Source organism: Aquarana catesbeiana, linkage group LG03, assembly GCF_042186555.1.
Source record: "Aquarana catesbeiana isolate 2022-GZ linkage group LG03, ASM4218655v1, whole genome shotgun sequence".
Taxonomy (NCBI): Eukaryota; Metazoa; Chordata; class Amphibia; order Anura; family Ranidae; genus Aquarana; species Aquarana catesbeiana.
In genome coordinates, this window is record NC_133326.1 from 640,286,351 (window position 1) to 640,304,792 (window position 18,442).

At 46.7% G+C, this 18,442-nt stretch overlaps 1 protein-coding gene across 2 annotated transcripts in view; it reads left to right on the top strand.

Moving 5' to 3' along the window:
* Positions 1–18,442, top strand: part of COL5A3 (collagen type V alpha 3 chain) — a 299,466-nt gene that overhangs the window by 214,539 nt on the left and 66,485 nt on the right. For both annotated transcript variants that reach the window (XM_073622539.1, XM_073622540.1), the window contains one exon: positions 7,296–7,370. In XM_073622539.1, the coding sequence (XP_073478640.1) occupies positions 7,296–7,370 (75 nt within the window). The remainder of the gene's footprint in view (positions 1–7,295; positions 7,371–18,442) is intronic.

The following is an 18,442-nucleotide window of genomic DNA, read 5'->3' on the forward strand; positions in this document are numbered from 1 at the left end:
CGGCTGGTGTTTTTTTGGGGGGGGGGCAACAGTGACCAGTGTCACTCGATTCCTGATTGGCCAGGAGGAGGATCAGTGTTACAACAGCGAATACTGATTCGCTGTTGTAAAACACCTGGGTGGGCTCAGAGCGCACTCTCTGCGACCTGAGCCCGACCTATATGGAAGCCTATTAGAGTCTCTGGTGCTTAAAAAAAACAGCCCCTCTGCATTGGAACCCATGCGACGGTGTCCTGAAGGGGGCTGGATAAGGGCGGGGACAATGGATGGGGGGTCTGTGCCTGTGCGCTTTTAATGGATGGGCCGCCCCTGGTGTACACATATTTGGTAGTGGCAAGCAAGAACAGCTGGGAACTATGCAATGTTCCTGAAAGTGATGGGAAATCCAAAAAGTTATAATTGTCACTAGAACAAGTGGGGAAATCATTCAATAGGAACATATATCTAAGAGAGTTTTTGGTCTCAGTTTGTAGAGATTTCCTCTCACTTCTTGTTGTGTTTCTGGAATTAAGCACTTAATGACCGGAAGGATTTGCCCCCTTAATGACCAGGCCATTTTTTGCGTTACGGCACCACGTCACTTCCACTGACAATTGCGCGGTTGTGCGATGCTGTACCCAAACAAAATTTATGTACTTTTTTTCCCATAAATAGAGCTTTCTTTTGGTGGCATTTGACCGCCTCTGCGTTTTTTTTTTTGTGCTATAAATAAAAAAGAGCAACAATTTTGAAAAAAAAATATATTTTTTTACATTTTGCTATAATAAATATCCCAATAAGAAAAAAAAATAATTTCCTTATCAGTTTAGGCCAATATGTATTTTTCTACATATTTTTGGTAAAACAAAATCGCAATAAGCGTATATTGATTGGTTTGTGAAAAAGTTACAGTGTCCATGAAATAGGGGATAGATTTATGGCATTTTTATAATTTTTTTTTTTTTTTTTTTTTACTAGTAATGGCGGCGATCTGCGATTTTTTTAGCAGGTCTGCGACAGTGCGGCTGTGACATATTGGACACTTTTGGCACTTTTTTTGACCAATGACATTTATACAGCAATGAGTGCTATAAAAATGCATGGATTACTGTGTAAATGTCACTGGCAGGGAAGGGGTTAACACTACGGGGCGATCAAGGGGTAAATGTGTTCCCTGGGAGGTGTTTCTAACTGTGGGGGGATGGGACTGACTGGAGGAGGAGACAGATTGCTGTTCCTAATCACTAGGAACAGCAGATCTGTGTCTCCTCCCCTGTCAGAATGGGGATCTGTCTGTTTACATTGACAGATCCCGTTCTAGCTCTCTGTGGAGCGATCGCAGGTGGCCGGTGGACATCGTGGCATCGGCTCCGGCAGAGCTCTTAAAGCGGCCGACATAAAATGACGACGATTCGCCCAGGAGAGCCAACCTGCCGCAGTTCAACTGCGGCAGCTGTTCTTCAAGCGGTTAAAGGAAAATCTCTCCAGTGAGATACAAAACAGCACACAGCAAAAATAAACTTACAGACATTTTGACAATTGCCTACCTTATACAAAACAAAAAAAAAATGGCTATACACAATTTTTTAAAGTTGAATTCCAGGTATGCCAATTTGTACACAGTTACATTGGCACAATGGAAATTACTGTAATAGGGACCACTACTCCAGTGATTGCTGCTGGCTTCCAGGTCCTGTGACATCACCGCCCCACCTCTCCACCTTTGCATTTATTGAGCAAATACACAGTGTTCCCTGAATGGTGCCAATGCCAATGGGTTGAGTGACCATCTGTACTCACAATGTAGCATTGGGACCCAGAAGCTTGTAGAGGTCACTAGAGTTGTGATGCCTACACTTTTTTTAAAAACCAAACATGTCATACTTAACCTCTCTATACTATGGTTTTGCACAGAGCAGCCCTGAACCTCTGCTGGCGTTCCTGACTCCTCCCCCTTTCTGTGTACCCCCCCCCCCCCCCCCTAAGCTGCTTGGTAAGGGTTGTACTCATGTACCCAGCCCCACACTCCCACGTTGTAGGATTTGATTGACAGCAAAAGGAGCCAATGGCTCCCGCTGTTATCAGTCTGGCCTGTGAAGGAGAGAGCAGAGAGGGCTGCTGCTCTCAGGAACAGCACTGGATCGAGATCGGGCTCAGGTAAGTATAAGATGGGTGAGGGGGGGATCTTGCAGCACAGAAGGTTTTTTACCTTAATGCAGAAAATGCATTAATGGATAAGTTCACCCTTTCTAACATTACATATTACATCCATATTCAGGCTAATGCAGCAGCCCCTACACCCCTCCCCCCCCCAATCCCTCAATCCCCTATTGTGACAGTGGGCCAGGGATCTCCTTCCTGCATCCGCTGTCACAATTTAAAAAAAACGTGGCCGTGCAGGGCTCTGCCCACCCAACCTCATTGTTCATTCACAGAGTTCTGTGAATGTAAGAACTACAACTACCTTCAGCCATTGCGGCAGATGGCTTGTAGTTCTCAATGAACTACCAGGGCGCTGATGAGCACTCTAGGTAGTTCATTGATGCTTCCTGTCATTCAGTAACTGCTTGCAGATACGATGTATGGGCAGACAGCTACACTGCAGGAGCCTGCGATTGCACCCGCGATATGCTTTACAGGCTTCTAATAAAAAATAACAAATGCACTATTTTTTACCTGCAAAAAGGTGTGCATTTATTTTTTTACAAAGATGAACTTATTCTTTAAGGTGAAAACCTTAAGGGTTTAGAACCACTTTAACTTCTTCACACAGAAAAATCAGGTCTTCTCCCCTGCCAGAAATGGCTGTGCTGTGTGGCAGAGCTGAGCAGTTCTCAAGACTGGATGGACAGAAATACAAATTCTTCAACATGTAGCAAATCGCCTACATATGTATTTCATCGGTGTATTCAGTTGTTTGCCTGGAGTTCAGCTTTATAAAAATGAAGGCTGACCCACCCTTAATGAGCGCAGCAGAAGGAAGTTGCAGAAAATTCAGGAAGCAAAGAGCACAGCCCCAAGAGATATTAAGCAACCACTACATGATTCAGCTTTCCAGCATCTACCCACAGCAGAAGGATGTGTTTTATATGGGATGACCATTTAATCAAGATTTGTTGCAGCTGGCGAACAATGCTATTGTGATAATGTTCTATGTTTATGTTGTTTGTCTAGAGTTTATTATAATGTGTGTTTTGGATCATTCCATCTACCCAGTAGCAAAACCTCCAAGAATTAATTGTTTTAGTTTTGGAGAAAGCAGAAGGGAGTTAGAACCTCTGACCGGTTTTTATTTTTACCTTACACCCATTGGGAAAATATCCCCTCACTTGCTGTTAATATAGAATACCAGTCTGAACCTAACTAGCCTTAAAAAATTTCGCTCCCCCTCCTAACACCTATGCTGACTAACCAGTGTAAGAAAGATGTATATACTTACCTATATTCAGCCCTCTTCTGGTACATGACTTGGCTCCCTTGTGTCAGCTGCAGGGGAGAGGATGGAGAGCCGGCTGAGACATGGGACTCTATGAGTGATGCCACTGCTCGTGGTTGTCGAGCACTCTCTCCTCTCCCCTGCAGTTGCCGCTGATTGAGATAGATCATGTGACCAGACCAGAGTGGACCAAAAATAGGTAAATGTATACCTCTTTTTTACACAGGTTAGATAGCATAGGTGTTATGAGGAAGGAGGGAACATTTTAAGGTTAGTTAGGTTTAGGCTGGAATTCTACTTTAGCCATACTATGTAAATCCCAGGACTGGATTTTTGGCACAGCTCCCATAGATGTTTAGCTAGTAGTAGTTTCCAACATCCAAATGAACTAAATCAGATGTTTGGAAGATGTTTTGTGGCTTCTCTAGTCACTTCTACTGTTGCAGAGAGTATCAGATAGATACCCCCGTGGAATGTGTAAAAGTTGATTGTCCAAGAACAAGATAAAGTTATGGAACCATCCAGGTCTGGTTACATGATACAACCACTGGTATCAGGAAGTCTGCAAAGATGTTAATTCCCCTGTTTACGTGACCAAATGTGTGAATTGTTGTCAAATCTCTGGGGGTAGAGATGTCAAAATGGCTTTGTATTTGGAAGATAGATGGTGTTGAAGGTCCCTTCTCATGTTCAGTGATGGCTGATTTTGATGACCACTATCATATCTCTTGCAAACCAGTTGTCCTTTCTATCTGAAAAGTCGCAAAATACATTTTCATGTGTGTATTTCATATGAGTATTTATCAAGTTGCCTGGAGTTCAACTTTACCACACATTGATTATTGCATCAATCTGATCTCTGTTTCATGTATCTCTTAAAATCGTTGAAAAGACTGTATAATCCTTTGAAAGAACAACCCTCATGGTTTTTCAGCTTAATGCATTCTATGCATTAAGGCAGTGGTCATCAACCCTGTCCTCAGGGCCCACTAACAGGCCAGGTTTTATGTATTACCTTGGGGAGATGCAGACTAGAATACTGCAATCACTGAGCAGCCAATGATATCACCTGTGATGTTTTTCAGTTATCTCGCAAACCTGGCCTGTTAGTGGGCCCTGAGGACAGGGTTGATGGCCACTGCATTAAGGTGAAAAACCTTCTGTGGTGCTGCAGCCCCCCCTGAGCCCGCGTTTTACTTACCTGACCCCGATCTTTCTCCGGCCGAGAACGAGCACACCAGCACTAGCTTGTGTCTTGTGTCCTGATTGGATAGATTGATAGCAGCGCAACCATTGGCTCCCGCTGTTGTCAATCAAATCCAATGACGCGGTGCCGGGGGGCGGGCCCGAGTCCTGCATTCTGTGTGAATGGACACAGATGCGGGACGCGGGAGCGCGCCCCGCACAGGTGTCCACCAAGGAGAGCGCTTCTCCAACGTGGACACTTGATGCGGGGAGGAGCCACCAGCGCCGCTGAGGGACCCCGAGAACAGGAGGTTTGGGGCCACTCTGTACGTACTGCACAGTGGGGGTAAGTATGACATGTTTGTTTTTTTTTTAAAATGAGGGTTTACAACCCCTTTAAGTTGCCCATGGATGGATTGAAACTCGGCCGGTTCAGCAGGGACTAGCCAGATTTTAAACCATCTATGGTCATTCTAATGATCAACTTCTGTCAAACGGGACTGTTGAACAGTTTTCAGCGATCAGCCAATTGGATATAATGGCACAGCGGGGGAAATTCCTTCATTCACCTCACGTGTGTGGATTAGGGCAATGTTTCTCAACTCCAGTCCTCAATTACCCCCAACAGGTCATGTTTTCAGGCTTTCCGTTATTTTGCCTTCGTAATTACCACAGCTGTTTCATCTGAGGGAAATCCTGAAAACATGACCTGTTAGGGGTACTTGAGGACTGGAGCCGAGAAATATTGGATTAGGGGATACCCTCCTTTTTTTTTGATCAGCCCTCTGGGGGGGCATCTATGGCCAGCCTTAGCATAGCTCAGCAGGTCAAAACAGATAGGGCGCTTTCACACAGGCAGGTCGGTAAAAAACTGAGCCAGTTTTACCCCCCCCCCCCGGCAGCCAACGTAAATTCTAACATTACATCTGAACAGGGGTGTACAAATTCCACGGTCATGAAGCTTTACTTTGTGGCCACTGCGATTTGTACTTGGTCTACAGAGTTTGACAAGTGGCACCACCTGTCAAACTTGCCCATTGAGATCAATGGGAGTGTGCCGCAACTGTGAGCCAAACGATTGGCTTGCAGTTGCAGTATTTATATATATTTTTTTATTCTGTTTATTGAAGTTTTGTAGAAACATTACAGACAAAGGATAAAAATAAATAAATAAATAAACAACTAACCAGGTGGGATAGCCCATGCAAGGGAGCATCCGTCAGTGTAACACAAATACTTATACAAATAGGTGCAGCCACTATAAGGCTCTATTTCAATCAGAAATCAGGGACACCACAGTAAAGCTGCGGCTGCCGTGTTTTAATACAAAATCCTTAGGATTAAAAAAAACAGACATTCAGGAGGTGGAAGAATTGCCTTCTGAACACCTGTCAGCTATACCACCCTTTGAAAATCCACTGGTCAGCACGGCTGCCCATGTGAAAATGTGAAAGATTCCTAACAAAGAAAAGTTCTGATCTCATTGGCTTACAGGTATTTTCTTTCCTATGCTTCATGTTCCGGGGGGGTGTTTAATCGGGGGAACATACTGTACATCATGGCTCTCAGGGCTTTTTTTCAGTGGGAACGCGGGGGAACGCAGTTCCGGCACCTTCACCACTGACTGTATGTAATGGCAAGGGGTGCTGGGGTGTGCTGCAGTGTCTATTGATGCTCACTGCTAGGAGATCTGTTCTAGCTGGAGGGGATCCATTTTTGCAGGGGGTCTTTTGTTGCTGAGGAAGTCTATTGTTGCTGGTGGGGGACCTATTGTTGGTTGGAGTGGGTCTTATATTGCTGGGGGGTCAGTTGTTTCTGGGAGAGAACTACTGTTGAAGGAGGGGTCTATTGTTGCTGGTTTCCAGAGAGTCTATTGATGGTGGCTGTGGGGAGATCTGTTGTTGCTGCCGGCAGCCTATTGTTGCTGGGGGGGGGGGCGGATTTTGTCGCAGGTGGTCCATTGTTGTTATGGGGAACTATTGTTGCTGGCAGTGGCTCTATTGTTACTGGCTGCAGGGGTTCTATTTTACTGCTTTTCTTGTTATAATTATCAAATTCCTTACAAATTATTTAGCACCACAAAATGATACTTCTGGTTCTGTAGGGCAATACTGGGAGGTGGGTAGGGAGTGGAACCAAGGAATGGTGCCCGGAGGTGGGTAGGGACGGAAAAAAGGAGTGACTTAGACAGGGGGAGTTCCTGCGCCTATTCTCTGAGAAAAAAAGCCCTGATGGCTCTAATTGAGTTCTAGTGATCTTAGATTAGGGCTGACACAGACAACAAATTAATCTGGATGTCTGGTTTAGGGAGATCAGCTAATTTTCATCATAGAAGCTCTCCCAGATTCAGGAATTGATTCAACTGTTAATACATTTCATGTAAATATCTAAACTGCTCTGCCTTTGAAAATGTTTTATTACATGCTAAAAATGAAATTACCGAAGATTAGAAGGCCAACAAGTTGTTGTGGGGAGGCTTTGATCTATGGAATATGTGAGTGATGTATGACTTGTAGCTGAGAGATCGGTATCTGCGCTGTGATGTAATGTAATATGTTTGGTAGAGAATCCATTTTAATCTTGTTTTCTTCCCCTCCAGCAACACACAGTTCACTACGTGTCAATACATGACAACTTGGATTGTTCAACATCACTTCTATGAATGACATCCCTCCTTTCTCTACTTCTCTAACAGGGTCCTCCAGGACGACCTGGACTCAATGGTGCTGATGGTTTACCTGGACCTCCAGGAAATACAGTGATGCTTCCTGTGAGTACCTGTCACAATCCTATGGGACTGCGGGAGCTGGACAACTTGCCTTTTGGACACATGAAGGAATTTTGTCAGATTAGCATGACTCATCTCCCATGAACCCATGATTCATCCTGTTGGGATTATATATTTATTTTGTTAGTGATATTTATAGGCTTTCATTGGGATGTTAGGAAGTCATATGAAAGTCTTGATATTTTTACAAGAATTGTAATTTCTGATGTTTTTCTGCAGTTGAAATTGTGTCATGTCTCATTTCATAACTTACTGCTAATTCATTTTTTTAAAGTATTTTATAGATTATATTTACTAGTGGATACTGCTTCCTGTGAAAAAAATAAATAAATGAATTACAAATTGGAGCTAAACGCAGTAGTAGTAGAAGTAGTAGCAAATAATAACAAAAATAATTTTATATCATGATCTTCTGGGAGGCAACGTTATTACTAGTGAAAATAATACATACGTGAACATATTTGTACCATATACAGTGCCTTGCAAAAGTATTTATACCCTTTGACATTTTCCACATTGTTTCACTTTACCAAAAACGTATATGTATTTTATTGGGAGTTTATGCGATAGACCAACACAAAGTGGCACATACAGTAACAAATAAATATGTGAAAAGTGTGTCGTGCATTTGTATTCAGCCTCCCTGAGTCAATACTTTGTAGAACCACCTTTCGCTGCAATTACAGCTGCAAGTCCTTTTTGCACATCTAGACAGTGACATTTTTCTCCATTCTTCTTTACAAAATAGCTCAAGCTCCGTCAAATTGGATGGAGAACGTCTGTGAACAGCAATTTTTAAGTCTTGCCACAGATTCTCATTTGGATTTAGGTCTGGACTTTGACTGGACCATTCTAACACATGAATATGCTTTGATCTAAACCATTCCATTGTAGCTCTGGCTGTATGTTTAGGGTCGCTGTCCTGCTGGAAGGTGAACCTCCACCTCAGTCTAGAGTCTTCTTGCTTTTCCACCTCAGTCTCGACTCTAACAGGTTTTCTTCTAGGATTGCCCTGTATTTGGCTCCATCCATCTTCCCATCAACTCTGACCAACTTCTCTGTCCCTGCTGAAAAAAGCATCCCCAAAACTTGATGTTGTCACCACCATTTTTCACGGTGAGGATGGTGTGTTCAGGGTGATGTGCAGTGTTTTTTTGCACACATAGTGTTTTGCTTTTAGGCCAAAAAGTTAAATTTTGGTCTTATCTGACAAGAGCACCTTATTCCACATGTCTGCTGTGTCCCCTACATGGCTTCACGCAAACTGCAAATGGGACTTCTTATGGCTTTCTTTAAACAATGGCTTTCTTCTTGCCACTCTTCCATAAAGGCCAGATTTGTGGAGTGCACAACTAACAGTTGTCCTGGGAACAGATTCTCCCACCTGAGCTGTGGATCTCTGCAGCTCCTCCAGACTTACCATGGGGCTCTTGGCTGCTTCTCTGATTAATGCTCACTTTACCCAACCTGTCAGTTTAGGTGGACGGCCATGTCTTGGTAGGTTTGCAGCTGTGCCATACTCTTTCCATTTTCGGATGATGGATTGAACAGTGCTCCATGACATATTGACATATTCAAAGCTTGGGATATTTGTTTATAACATAACCCTGCTTTAAACTTCTCCACAACTTTAGCCCTGACCTGTCTGGTGTGTTCCTTGGCCTTCATGGTGCTTTTTTGTTCTCTAAGGTTCTCTAACAAACCTCTGAGGGCTTCACAGAACAACTATATTTATACTGAGATTAAATCACACACAGGTGGACTCTATTTACTAATTAGCTGACTTCTGAAGGTAATTGGTTCCACTAGATTTTAGTTAGGGGTATCAGAATAAAGGGGGCTGAATACAAATGTATGCCACGCTTTTCAGATATGTATTTATAAAAAATTTTGAAAACCATTTATCATTTTCCTTCCACTTTACAATTATGTGCCACTTTATGTTAGTCTATCATATAAAATCCCAATAAAAATTTTTTTATGTTTTTGGTTGTAACATAACAAAATGTGGAAAATTTCATGGGGTATGAATACTTTTTTCAAGGCACTATATACAAATATCTAGCAAGACTTTTAAAGCAAAAACAGTAGTAGAGAAAGATTTGCCTGTACAATGTCAACGAATAAGCAGTAGAAACAAGAGGTAGGGGAATGAGATATACTAGCAAAAGTGTGCCTATTCATTAAAGGGGTTGTAAAGGTTTGTTTTTTTTTTTTGTTTTTTTTAAATAACAAACATGGTATACTTACCTCCTCTGTGCAAGGATTTTGCACAGAGTGGCCCCCGATCCTCCTCTTCTGGGGTCCCCCAGCGCTGCTCCTGGCTCCTCCTCGCATCGAGTGCCCCCTTGGAGACCAGCTTTCCAAGGGGTCACTCGTGAGGGCACACTCCTGAGTCCTGCTGCTGCGTCCATTGACACAGACAGCAGGACTTGGCCCCACCCCCCAGCTTCCGTGCCACTGGATTTGATTCACAGCTGCGGGAGCCAATGGCTCCCGCTGCTATCAATCTGTCCAATGAGGGCCCGAGACAGCGGATGGAGTTGGGCTCGATCTTGTAGCTGGAAAGATCGGGTTCAGGTAAGTAAAAGGGGGGGCTCTGGGGGGCTGCTGCACTACAGAAAGTTTTTCATTTTAATGCATGGAATGCAAAGAACCTTGAGAGCTTACAACCCCTTTAAATGCTCAGAATATGGAAAGGCGTGCCACTGCTGTGGTGGACAGCACAAATGCAAATTGGCCCAGTGGCAGCAGTATTGGTTGATTGGTGAGTAAAGTGGGAGCATGTGGGAAAGGTGGTAAGTGGAGATGGAGAGGATGGGGGTTAGGTGCACTGGTGAGAGTGGGGCTTGATGTGCAGGTGTGGTGTGGAGGAGGAGGATGGGGTCAGCTGTGGTGGTTAGAGCATGCAGGATAGGGTTTGGCATGAAGACGCAGTGGTAATGTTACTACTGCGCTTCCTACCGGTATTGGCGCCATTTTGACCTATCCCAAGAACTATACACTACCCTGAGAGTGGACCTGGCATGTAGTGCTGCTTGACTATTGTATAACCGATGAGACTTGCTTACCCCTTTTATCAACTTCTCCCATCACTGCATACCCAACCTTCACCCCAATAATCGAGACCACAACCTTATGGAGTAAAATATTGGCCGTAGCAGCCAATAATCTTTATTCAAAATATAAACCAATAATAATAATAATAATTTAACTCAACAGTAACATAATCCTGTAAAACACCTGAAAACATCCTTAAATCCCGTTGGTCTTTGCAGGGAAAAACCCACCAAACTTAAAAACTCCCAAACACTCAGGCACTGCGGTACTATACCAAAATTAGGCCTCCAGCTGACAAGCTAGCTCGGAGACAAACAACAAATAGCCCGCAGTGCCCCAATAACCCATTCAAGCTAAAACCCTTGTTAGCTGAAATCTCACCAACGGGCCTCATACTAGCGATGGGTCCCGATCTCTTAAATATCTGGGGTTTAATCCTTCCCCGCAAAGACCAACATCACGCCACTGCCACGACTTTTTGCTATACCATAAAATCATGACCAACTACAAACCTTTACATAACAGATCATACCACATGTTAAGGGAGGGAGGGTGGGACGCTTGCTCCTCTCCACGCAACTGAGCTGGGGCGGGATCTCTCACCCAGCTAATACCTCTGCTCCACCCCTACACTAAAGTGTCCAATCACACACCCCCTAACAACTAACTCCTCATCACCAAGTTCCCCTGTTAACCCTGTCATGCCCGCCCTACGCCTATTCTTTCTGTCTCTTGCTCCGGGCTTACTTGACTATTGTATAACCGATGAGACTTGCTTACCCCTTTTATCAACTTCTCCCATCACTGCATACCCAACCTTCACCCCAATAATCGAGACCACAACCTTATGGAGTAAAATATTGGCCGTAGCAGCCAATAATCTTTATTCAAAATATAAACCAATAATAATAATAATAATTTAACTCAACAGTAACATAATCCTGTAAAACACCTGAAAACATCCTTAAATCCCGTTGGTCTTTGCAGGGAAAAACCCACCAAACTTAAAAACTCCCAAACACTCAGGCACTGCGGTACTATACCAAAATTAGGCCTCCAGCTGACAAGCTAGCTCGGAGACAAACAACAAATAGCCCGCAGTGCCCCAATAACCCATTCAAGCTAAAACCCTTGTTAGCTGAAATCTCACCAACGGGCCTCATACTAGCGATGGGTCCCGATCTCTTAAATATCTGGGGTTTAATCCTTCCCCGCAAAGACCAACATCACGCCACAGCACACACAGGGTAAAACCTTACCCTTGTGTGCCCTGCCACACCCTCAAAGCTCGTTGTATCCCATCCTGCAGGCCTAATGACCACAAATCAATCCCCACATCGTTCAGGTGTACTCCATCATCCTTCAAATATCTCCATGTATCCACCTCTAATTCCAGGTGACGTATAGCCAACCCTCCATTCCTCACCACGAAACTACTAACCTCTTTGTTGACCTTCTTTCTGGCCCGGTTGATCTTAGCGACCGACCTGGCCAATCTCCAATTTGTACGCGCCACAATGTCCGACCACACAATAAGCATATGTGGAAAAGACATCCTGAGCTGCCAAAAATCGAACTTGATGTCTTTTACCAAGTCCAACATTGACCGTAGCCCTAGGTCATTACCCCCTACATGTAACAACAACACATCCGGCGCTCTGTCCAGGCGTGCGAACTTATTAACTTCTGCTACTGTCCTACCCCACAGCATGCCTGGCACCCCAAACCACCTAAGACACACTTCCTGCCTGGAAAACCCCAATTGTCTCCCATCCCGTCTGGCATCACCTCTCCTGGCCCCCCAACACACGTACGAGTGGCCCACTATCCACACCAGGCATTGCTGACGACCTGCAAAGAAAAGCAAACAAAAAAAAAAAAACAAAACAAAAAGGACACCTAATGCATCAATAACTCCCATAAATTAACAACAATTATCACCTATCACAATATATCCGCATTACATCCAAACATATTAACAGTCAGTCCCATAACAGTATTATTTAATATATATTATTCACACTTTTTTTTTTTTTTTTTTTTTTTACTTTTTACCCAATCACTAACTGTGGGCGAACATAGGACCTAAACCGCCTGGATTCCCATCTCCCAATCCTCTTTACCGCTGCATCATCCAATCCCCACCGTACCGCTTCCGTAGCTGCCCCTATCCTAAATGAATGTGATGAAAACTTTTCACCCTCTAGACCTAATACCCCCAAACATCTTTTGAAAATTGCATTAAACTGAAATCGTGATAGAAACGAGCCATCCTGGTGTCTTAAAAAGGGGACTTCCCCCCCCCCCCGGGCGTATAGCTATAAACTCACTCACCAATTTAACTGGGCACAAGGGAGAGCCGGGCAACGCAAAAACCTGCACGGTCTTACCCTTGCCCCGCTGATCTGTTTTTGACTTTCTAATCAATATGGCCAACCTGTCCTCCCCACATCGGACGTCTGACTCCCCCAACCCCCCTTTTTCTCTTTTTGAGGGGCTAACCAACTCACTGATCCGAAATGCACCAAAGAACGCCAAGGCGAATGCCGCCCTGAACAACACCGCTTCATATCCTGTCGAGCAAACATTGTTTAAACATCCAACTAACTGACCCAACAACTGGAACGAAACAGGCCGCCTGGAGTCCCTCCCCGGCTTGGCCCGCCTATAACCCTTCATACCCTGCCTGACCCAAAAATCTTTCGTAAAGTCCGACAAACCTTGAAATTTCAACCAAAACGCCAAACCTGCCAACTTCTTCTCCATACCCGACACAGACAACCCATCTTCTAAGTTCCTGGACACAAAGTATAAAACTAACAACCGAAGATCCCGTTCTGCATTCCCTACCTGTACCTGTCTCAGCAGAGATACCCATTCCTGCCATACCCTGTTGTATGCAGCCCACGTCGTATCGCTCACCGACCGTTTTATCCAGTCTGTTAGTCCTCCAAGGCAATCTTCCACAGCCAGTCTGGACACGGGACACCTTCCTCCTCCGCCCCAGGTGCCAATTCCCGGAACCTGTCCCACTGAAAGCGAGACAGAGCATCAGCCACCACGTTTTCAACTCCTGGGAGGTGTACCGCGTATATAAAAACATTTAGCTGTAAGCATCTCAGAACCAGGTGTCTAAGTAACCTAATCACCGGCGGTGACGCTGCCGATACTTTATTAATCACCTGTACCACTCCCAAGTTGTCACCATGAAACCTAACTTTTAAATTCCTGAACCACTCGCCCCATAACTCCACAGCTAACACCACCGGGAACAGTTCCAACAGGAGCATGTTCTTCAGCAGACCTGCCTCCTTCCATGACTGTGGCCATGGCCCCGCGCTCCACTTACCCTGAAAAAAGGCTCCAAAACCTGCTGCCCCTGCCGCATCTGTAAACAACTCCAGATCAAAGTTGCTCACAGGCCCTGACATCCACAGCGCCCTGCCGTTGAACTTAGCCAGGAACGTGTGCCAAACCTTCAGATCCTCCCTGTGAGCTTTCAACAAACGAATATAATGTCTTGGCGAAACCACACCCGACGTACTCGCCGACAGCCGCCTGCAAAATACTCTCCCCATAGGCAAAATCCGACACGCGAAGTTCAACTTACCTAGTAACGATTGTAACTCCCTTAGTTGAACCTTTTTCTTTCCGATTAGACCCTGAATTTCCTCCTGCAACGCCGCCAACTTGTCCTCGGGTAGCCTACACTCCATCGCTCTGGTGTCTAGAATAATACCCAAAAAACTCAATTCCGTAGTTGGACCTTCAGTCTTCTCCGGGGCTAGCGGGATGCCAAACTTTTCCGCAACATGTTCCAACGTCGCCAGCAAGACCGCACAGACTGTCGATCCAGGGGGACCCGCGCAGAGAAAATCATCCAAGTAGTGGATGATAGAGTTCAATCCCGCGACGTCCCGAACTACCCACTCAATGAAGGAACTAAACTTTTCAAATAAAGCGCAGGATATCGAACACCCCATCGGCAAACAACGATCCACATAGAATTCATCCTGCCAACAACAACCCAATAAACGAAAACTCTCCGGATGCACCGGCAACAAACGGAAGGCCGACTCTATGTCCGCCTTGGCCAACAACGCCCCCTGTCCATACTTTCTAACCCAAAATACCGCTGCATCAAACGACGTGTAAGATACCGCACATTCCTCTGGGTCAATGGCGTCATTCACCGACCCCCCTTTCGGGTATGACAAGTGGTGTATCAACCTAAACTTATTAGGCTCTTTTTTCGGCACCACTCCTAGCGGGGACACCACTAACTCCGGAATCGGTAATGCTGCAAAAGGGCCACTCATGCGGCCCAACCTAACTTCTTTTAGCAACTTTTCCCTAACCACGTCCCCATGCAGCAACGCTGACTTCAAGTTCCGAGCCGGCGGTGGTGTATCGACCAAGCGAGACGGAATTCTAAACCCCTCCGAAAAACCCTGGGCTAACAGCCCAGCTGCAACCCTATCAGGGTATCTATCGAGGAAGGGCTCCATCCTTCCCACTTTCACCGGCGTTGTCCCCTTTTGCAACAGACTCACTGGCACGGCCCTTGCCTTGTTTGAAACACCGCGACACCGGGTGCCCCCCTCCCCCACAACCGGAGCATTCATGCTTGTACTTGCACGACCCTCCAAATCTACAGGACCCCTCATTAAATTGCCAACAAACCCCTTTCTTTCTTGTGGCCGACTGTCCGGGGTTGGCTGATCCACCGGCCCCCCCCTGAAAAAACTGACCCGTCGGCCTAGCCGAAGTCATGAGGCGCATCCATAGGCTGATGTCTTTATGATCCCACCTCAATGCTGGGCGAATGGCCCTCCGCTGCCTAAATTGCTCATCGTAACGCAGCCATGCCGTGCCCCCGTAGACTCTGTAAGCTTCTCCCACGGCGTCCAAATAGCAAAATAAAGCCGAACAGTGCTCAGGATTCTTCTCTCCTATCACACTGGCCATGATCGCAAAAGCCTGTAGCCAGTTCGCAAACGTCCTAGGTATCAGCCTATACCTCCTTTTTTCCTCATCCTCTTTTTTATTATCCTCCGGCTTAACTCTATCCAAGTTAAACTTCTCCAGGGGTAAGAGCGAAAAAATCTCTACATACTCCCCTTTCCAAATTTTTTCCCTCACCTCTGACTTCAAATGCGCCCCTAGCGGCCCCTCGAAGCACACATACACCTCACATTTTGCAGCATCAGCTAAACGCACTAAGTCTTGTTTTTTAGCACCCTCACCCGTTGCCCCTTCTGGTGTCTTGGGAACCTCCGCCTGTACTGCCACCCCAGCGACCACAGTCGCCGGCGCCGCTTGCTCCTCCACGGGCCTTGAAGGAGTCCCGGTGTCTAGGACCGAGCCCTCTCGGCTCCCCCGCCCCTCCCCTGGGTCAACCCATGCCGCCGCCGGAGACTGACTCCCGCTTGGCCCTGGCTCAAACCTTTTTAATAGCTCCTTCAAACCCGATACAAACCCTTGTAGCCCTGCATCCGCCGATGCGCGGTCTGCTACCTGCGCGGCCGGATACACAGGCGCGGTCATGGCCGACCGCCCCGCTGAGCCCAACCCTCCCTCACTACCCCCCGCCCCCCCAGCACACCCCACAACACAGGCATCATTACAACTCGTCTTACCCCGCTGCCTGGGAGGAAGTCCACCAGCCGAGGGTCCCGTCTCCACCGCCACCAGCTCTTCTCGCTGTCCATCGCTGTCCGACTGCGACAGCTCACCTTCCGATCTGTATTCGCCCAGCTCTTCATCGATCATTGATGGCCCCCCAGCCGCTTCATCACTGGATGCCGAGGATCTGCTGTGCCCTTCCCTCCTCCTCCGCGCTGAAGATCCGCCTGCCGATTTTTTGTTCGCCTTTCTTGGCCGAACGACCTCATCTGGGCAGTGCCGACCGCAGCCGCTGCCATGGTCCCATTCCTGCCCGTCTCTCCTCTTGGGGCCACCGACCGCCGCACTCGAGCGGCCAGCTGCCGCAGCCACTTCCTTCCTCCACTGTAACCCCACCCCTGCCGTCTGGTGGCCTGGGGCCTGGCTATTCACTCTGGAACCTTCTCCACCAGCATCCGCAATAGGCCTGCTGGCTCTCCTGTTTGCCGCGTCACTGTCGCCGCCCCGGCCGACTCCTGGCTGACACCCAGCCCTCCCCCCCGCTCGCACCGCCGTGCGCTGAACGGGCAGCCTTGCCACAGGCCGACCCGCCCTGCCCTGCTGTCCTGTATGTACCGATCGCGGTGAACGGGGACGGGGACTGCAAGACTGTCCTCTTCCATTCGGTGTCCCCCTTACATCCTCGTTCTTGCGCTGTGCCGCCGCCATCCTCGCGGGAGGGCCTGCAGCCGCCTGACCCGCCTGCTCCCGCTGTGCTTCCGTCCCGCGTGCCATGTCTGCCTGGGGGGGGGCCGTACTAGAACCCCCCCCGCTCCGAGTTGCTAACCGCTTCGCGGGAGGCCCAGAGACCGGCCTACCCGCACTCGCCCCACTCCTCTGTGACTTCCCGGGGAGGGACCTCGTGACGTCGGGCGAGAAGCGAGTAGGCGGCCTGGATCGCCTACCCCTCACAACTGCGCTCTCTCCCCCCGTGGCCGCTGAGTTCGACTCACCCAACGCCGCCGCCAAACGACCCTCCAGCCATCCAGGCCCTCTGGACGCCGCCTCTGCTTTCAGCCGGGCAAACAAATCTTCCACCGCTGCCATCACGCTTGCTCCTCTCCACGCAACTGAGCTGGGGCGGGATCTCTCACCCAGCTAATACCTCTGCTCCACCCCTACACTAAAGTGTCCAATCACACACCCCCTAACAACTAACTCCTCATCACCAAGTTCCCCTGTTAACCCTGTCATGCCCGCCCTACGCCTATTCTTTCTGTCTCTTGCTCCGGGCTTACTGATCTCCTCTAATCTACAGTGATCCTTACAGCTACCAGCAATCAGCTCCCAGCACAGGAAGTCTCCCGTCACTAGTTACTCATTTGTGGCTCCTACATGTCATTTTATCTACTGAAGGAAGCTACAAATAAGTCATTAACAACAAGACACTTTCTTTGCTGAAAGCTGATTGCTGGTATGTGCAGGGAACAGTGGAAGTTAGAAGATATCAGCACTGTCACTAAATGCTGGGTCTAGGTCCTGCTTTGTATGCATGTGCAGCAGAACCCCATAGATTTCTTTTAGGCCCGAAGGCAGATCCATCTCCTAGCACCATAGAAGTCTAAGGAGTTTTAATTGTATGCACAGGTACTGGAAAGTAGTGGACACAGTGACCACAGGTCAATATTGTGTCAGAACTTTGATGGACTTGGTATCTAAGAAGATCTGAAGTGAGGTGGATAGGAGATCCAGAGAAGGGAAAAAACACATGATATATCCTAAAGGCAAGTGCATAAAGATGCCTCAAGTGGAGAGGGGAGAAGGTCATGTACAGAGCAGAATCTGCACTTGGAGAATCTCTGGAAGTTAGTATGGAAGAGTGAGGCTATTGGGGGGTCTACAGTGTATAGTTACAATAAACAGTATAACCATTAAATTACCAAGAAACATGAGAGGGCACCTATTAAACACAGGAAATAGATATGAACAAATTCTGAGACATAAATATTTACAGTACTAAAGGTGGAGCGATGTACTATAACCCACACCAACATACTACCAGCGTTTTGCATCTGAATGTTCCATGGCTGATCAAACTTGAGAGATCACTGTAGAGCATTGTCCATTAGATTACTAAAACAAGTAATAGTTTCTGGATTTTAGAAAAGAATATGGCACCTCCTATGACATTAATTCTGTCCATAGGGTTGATCATTAGTCCTGAATATCTAGTTCTTAGGTCTGTTTATGGATTCCTAACCTTTTTTATTTATTGTGATAATACAAAGTGATCATAGGCCTCATGCACACTGAATGTTTTTACAGCTGCTGTTCTGTAGCTTCAGGCGTTTTTTTTCTGCAGCCAGTAAACTCCCCAGGATGTTAGCCTA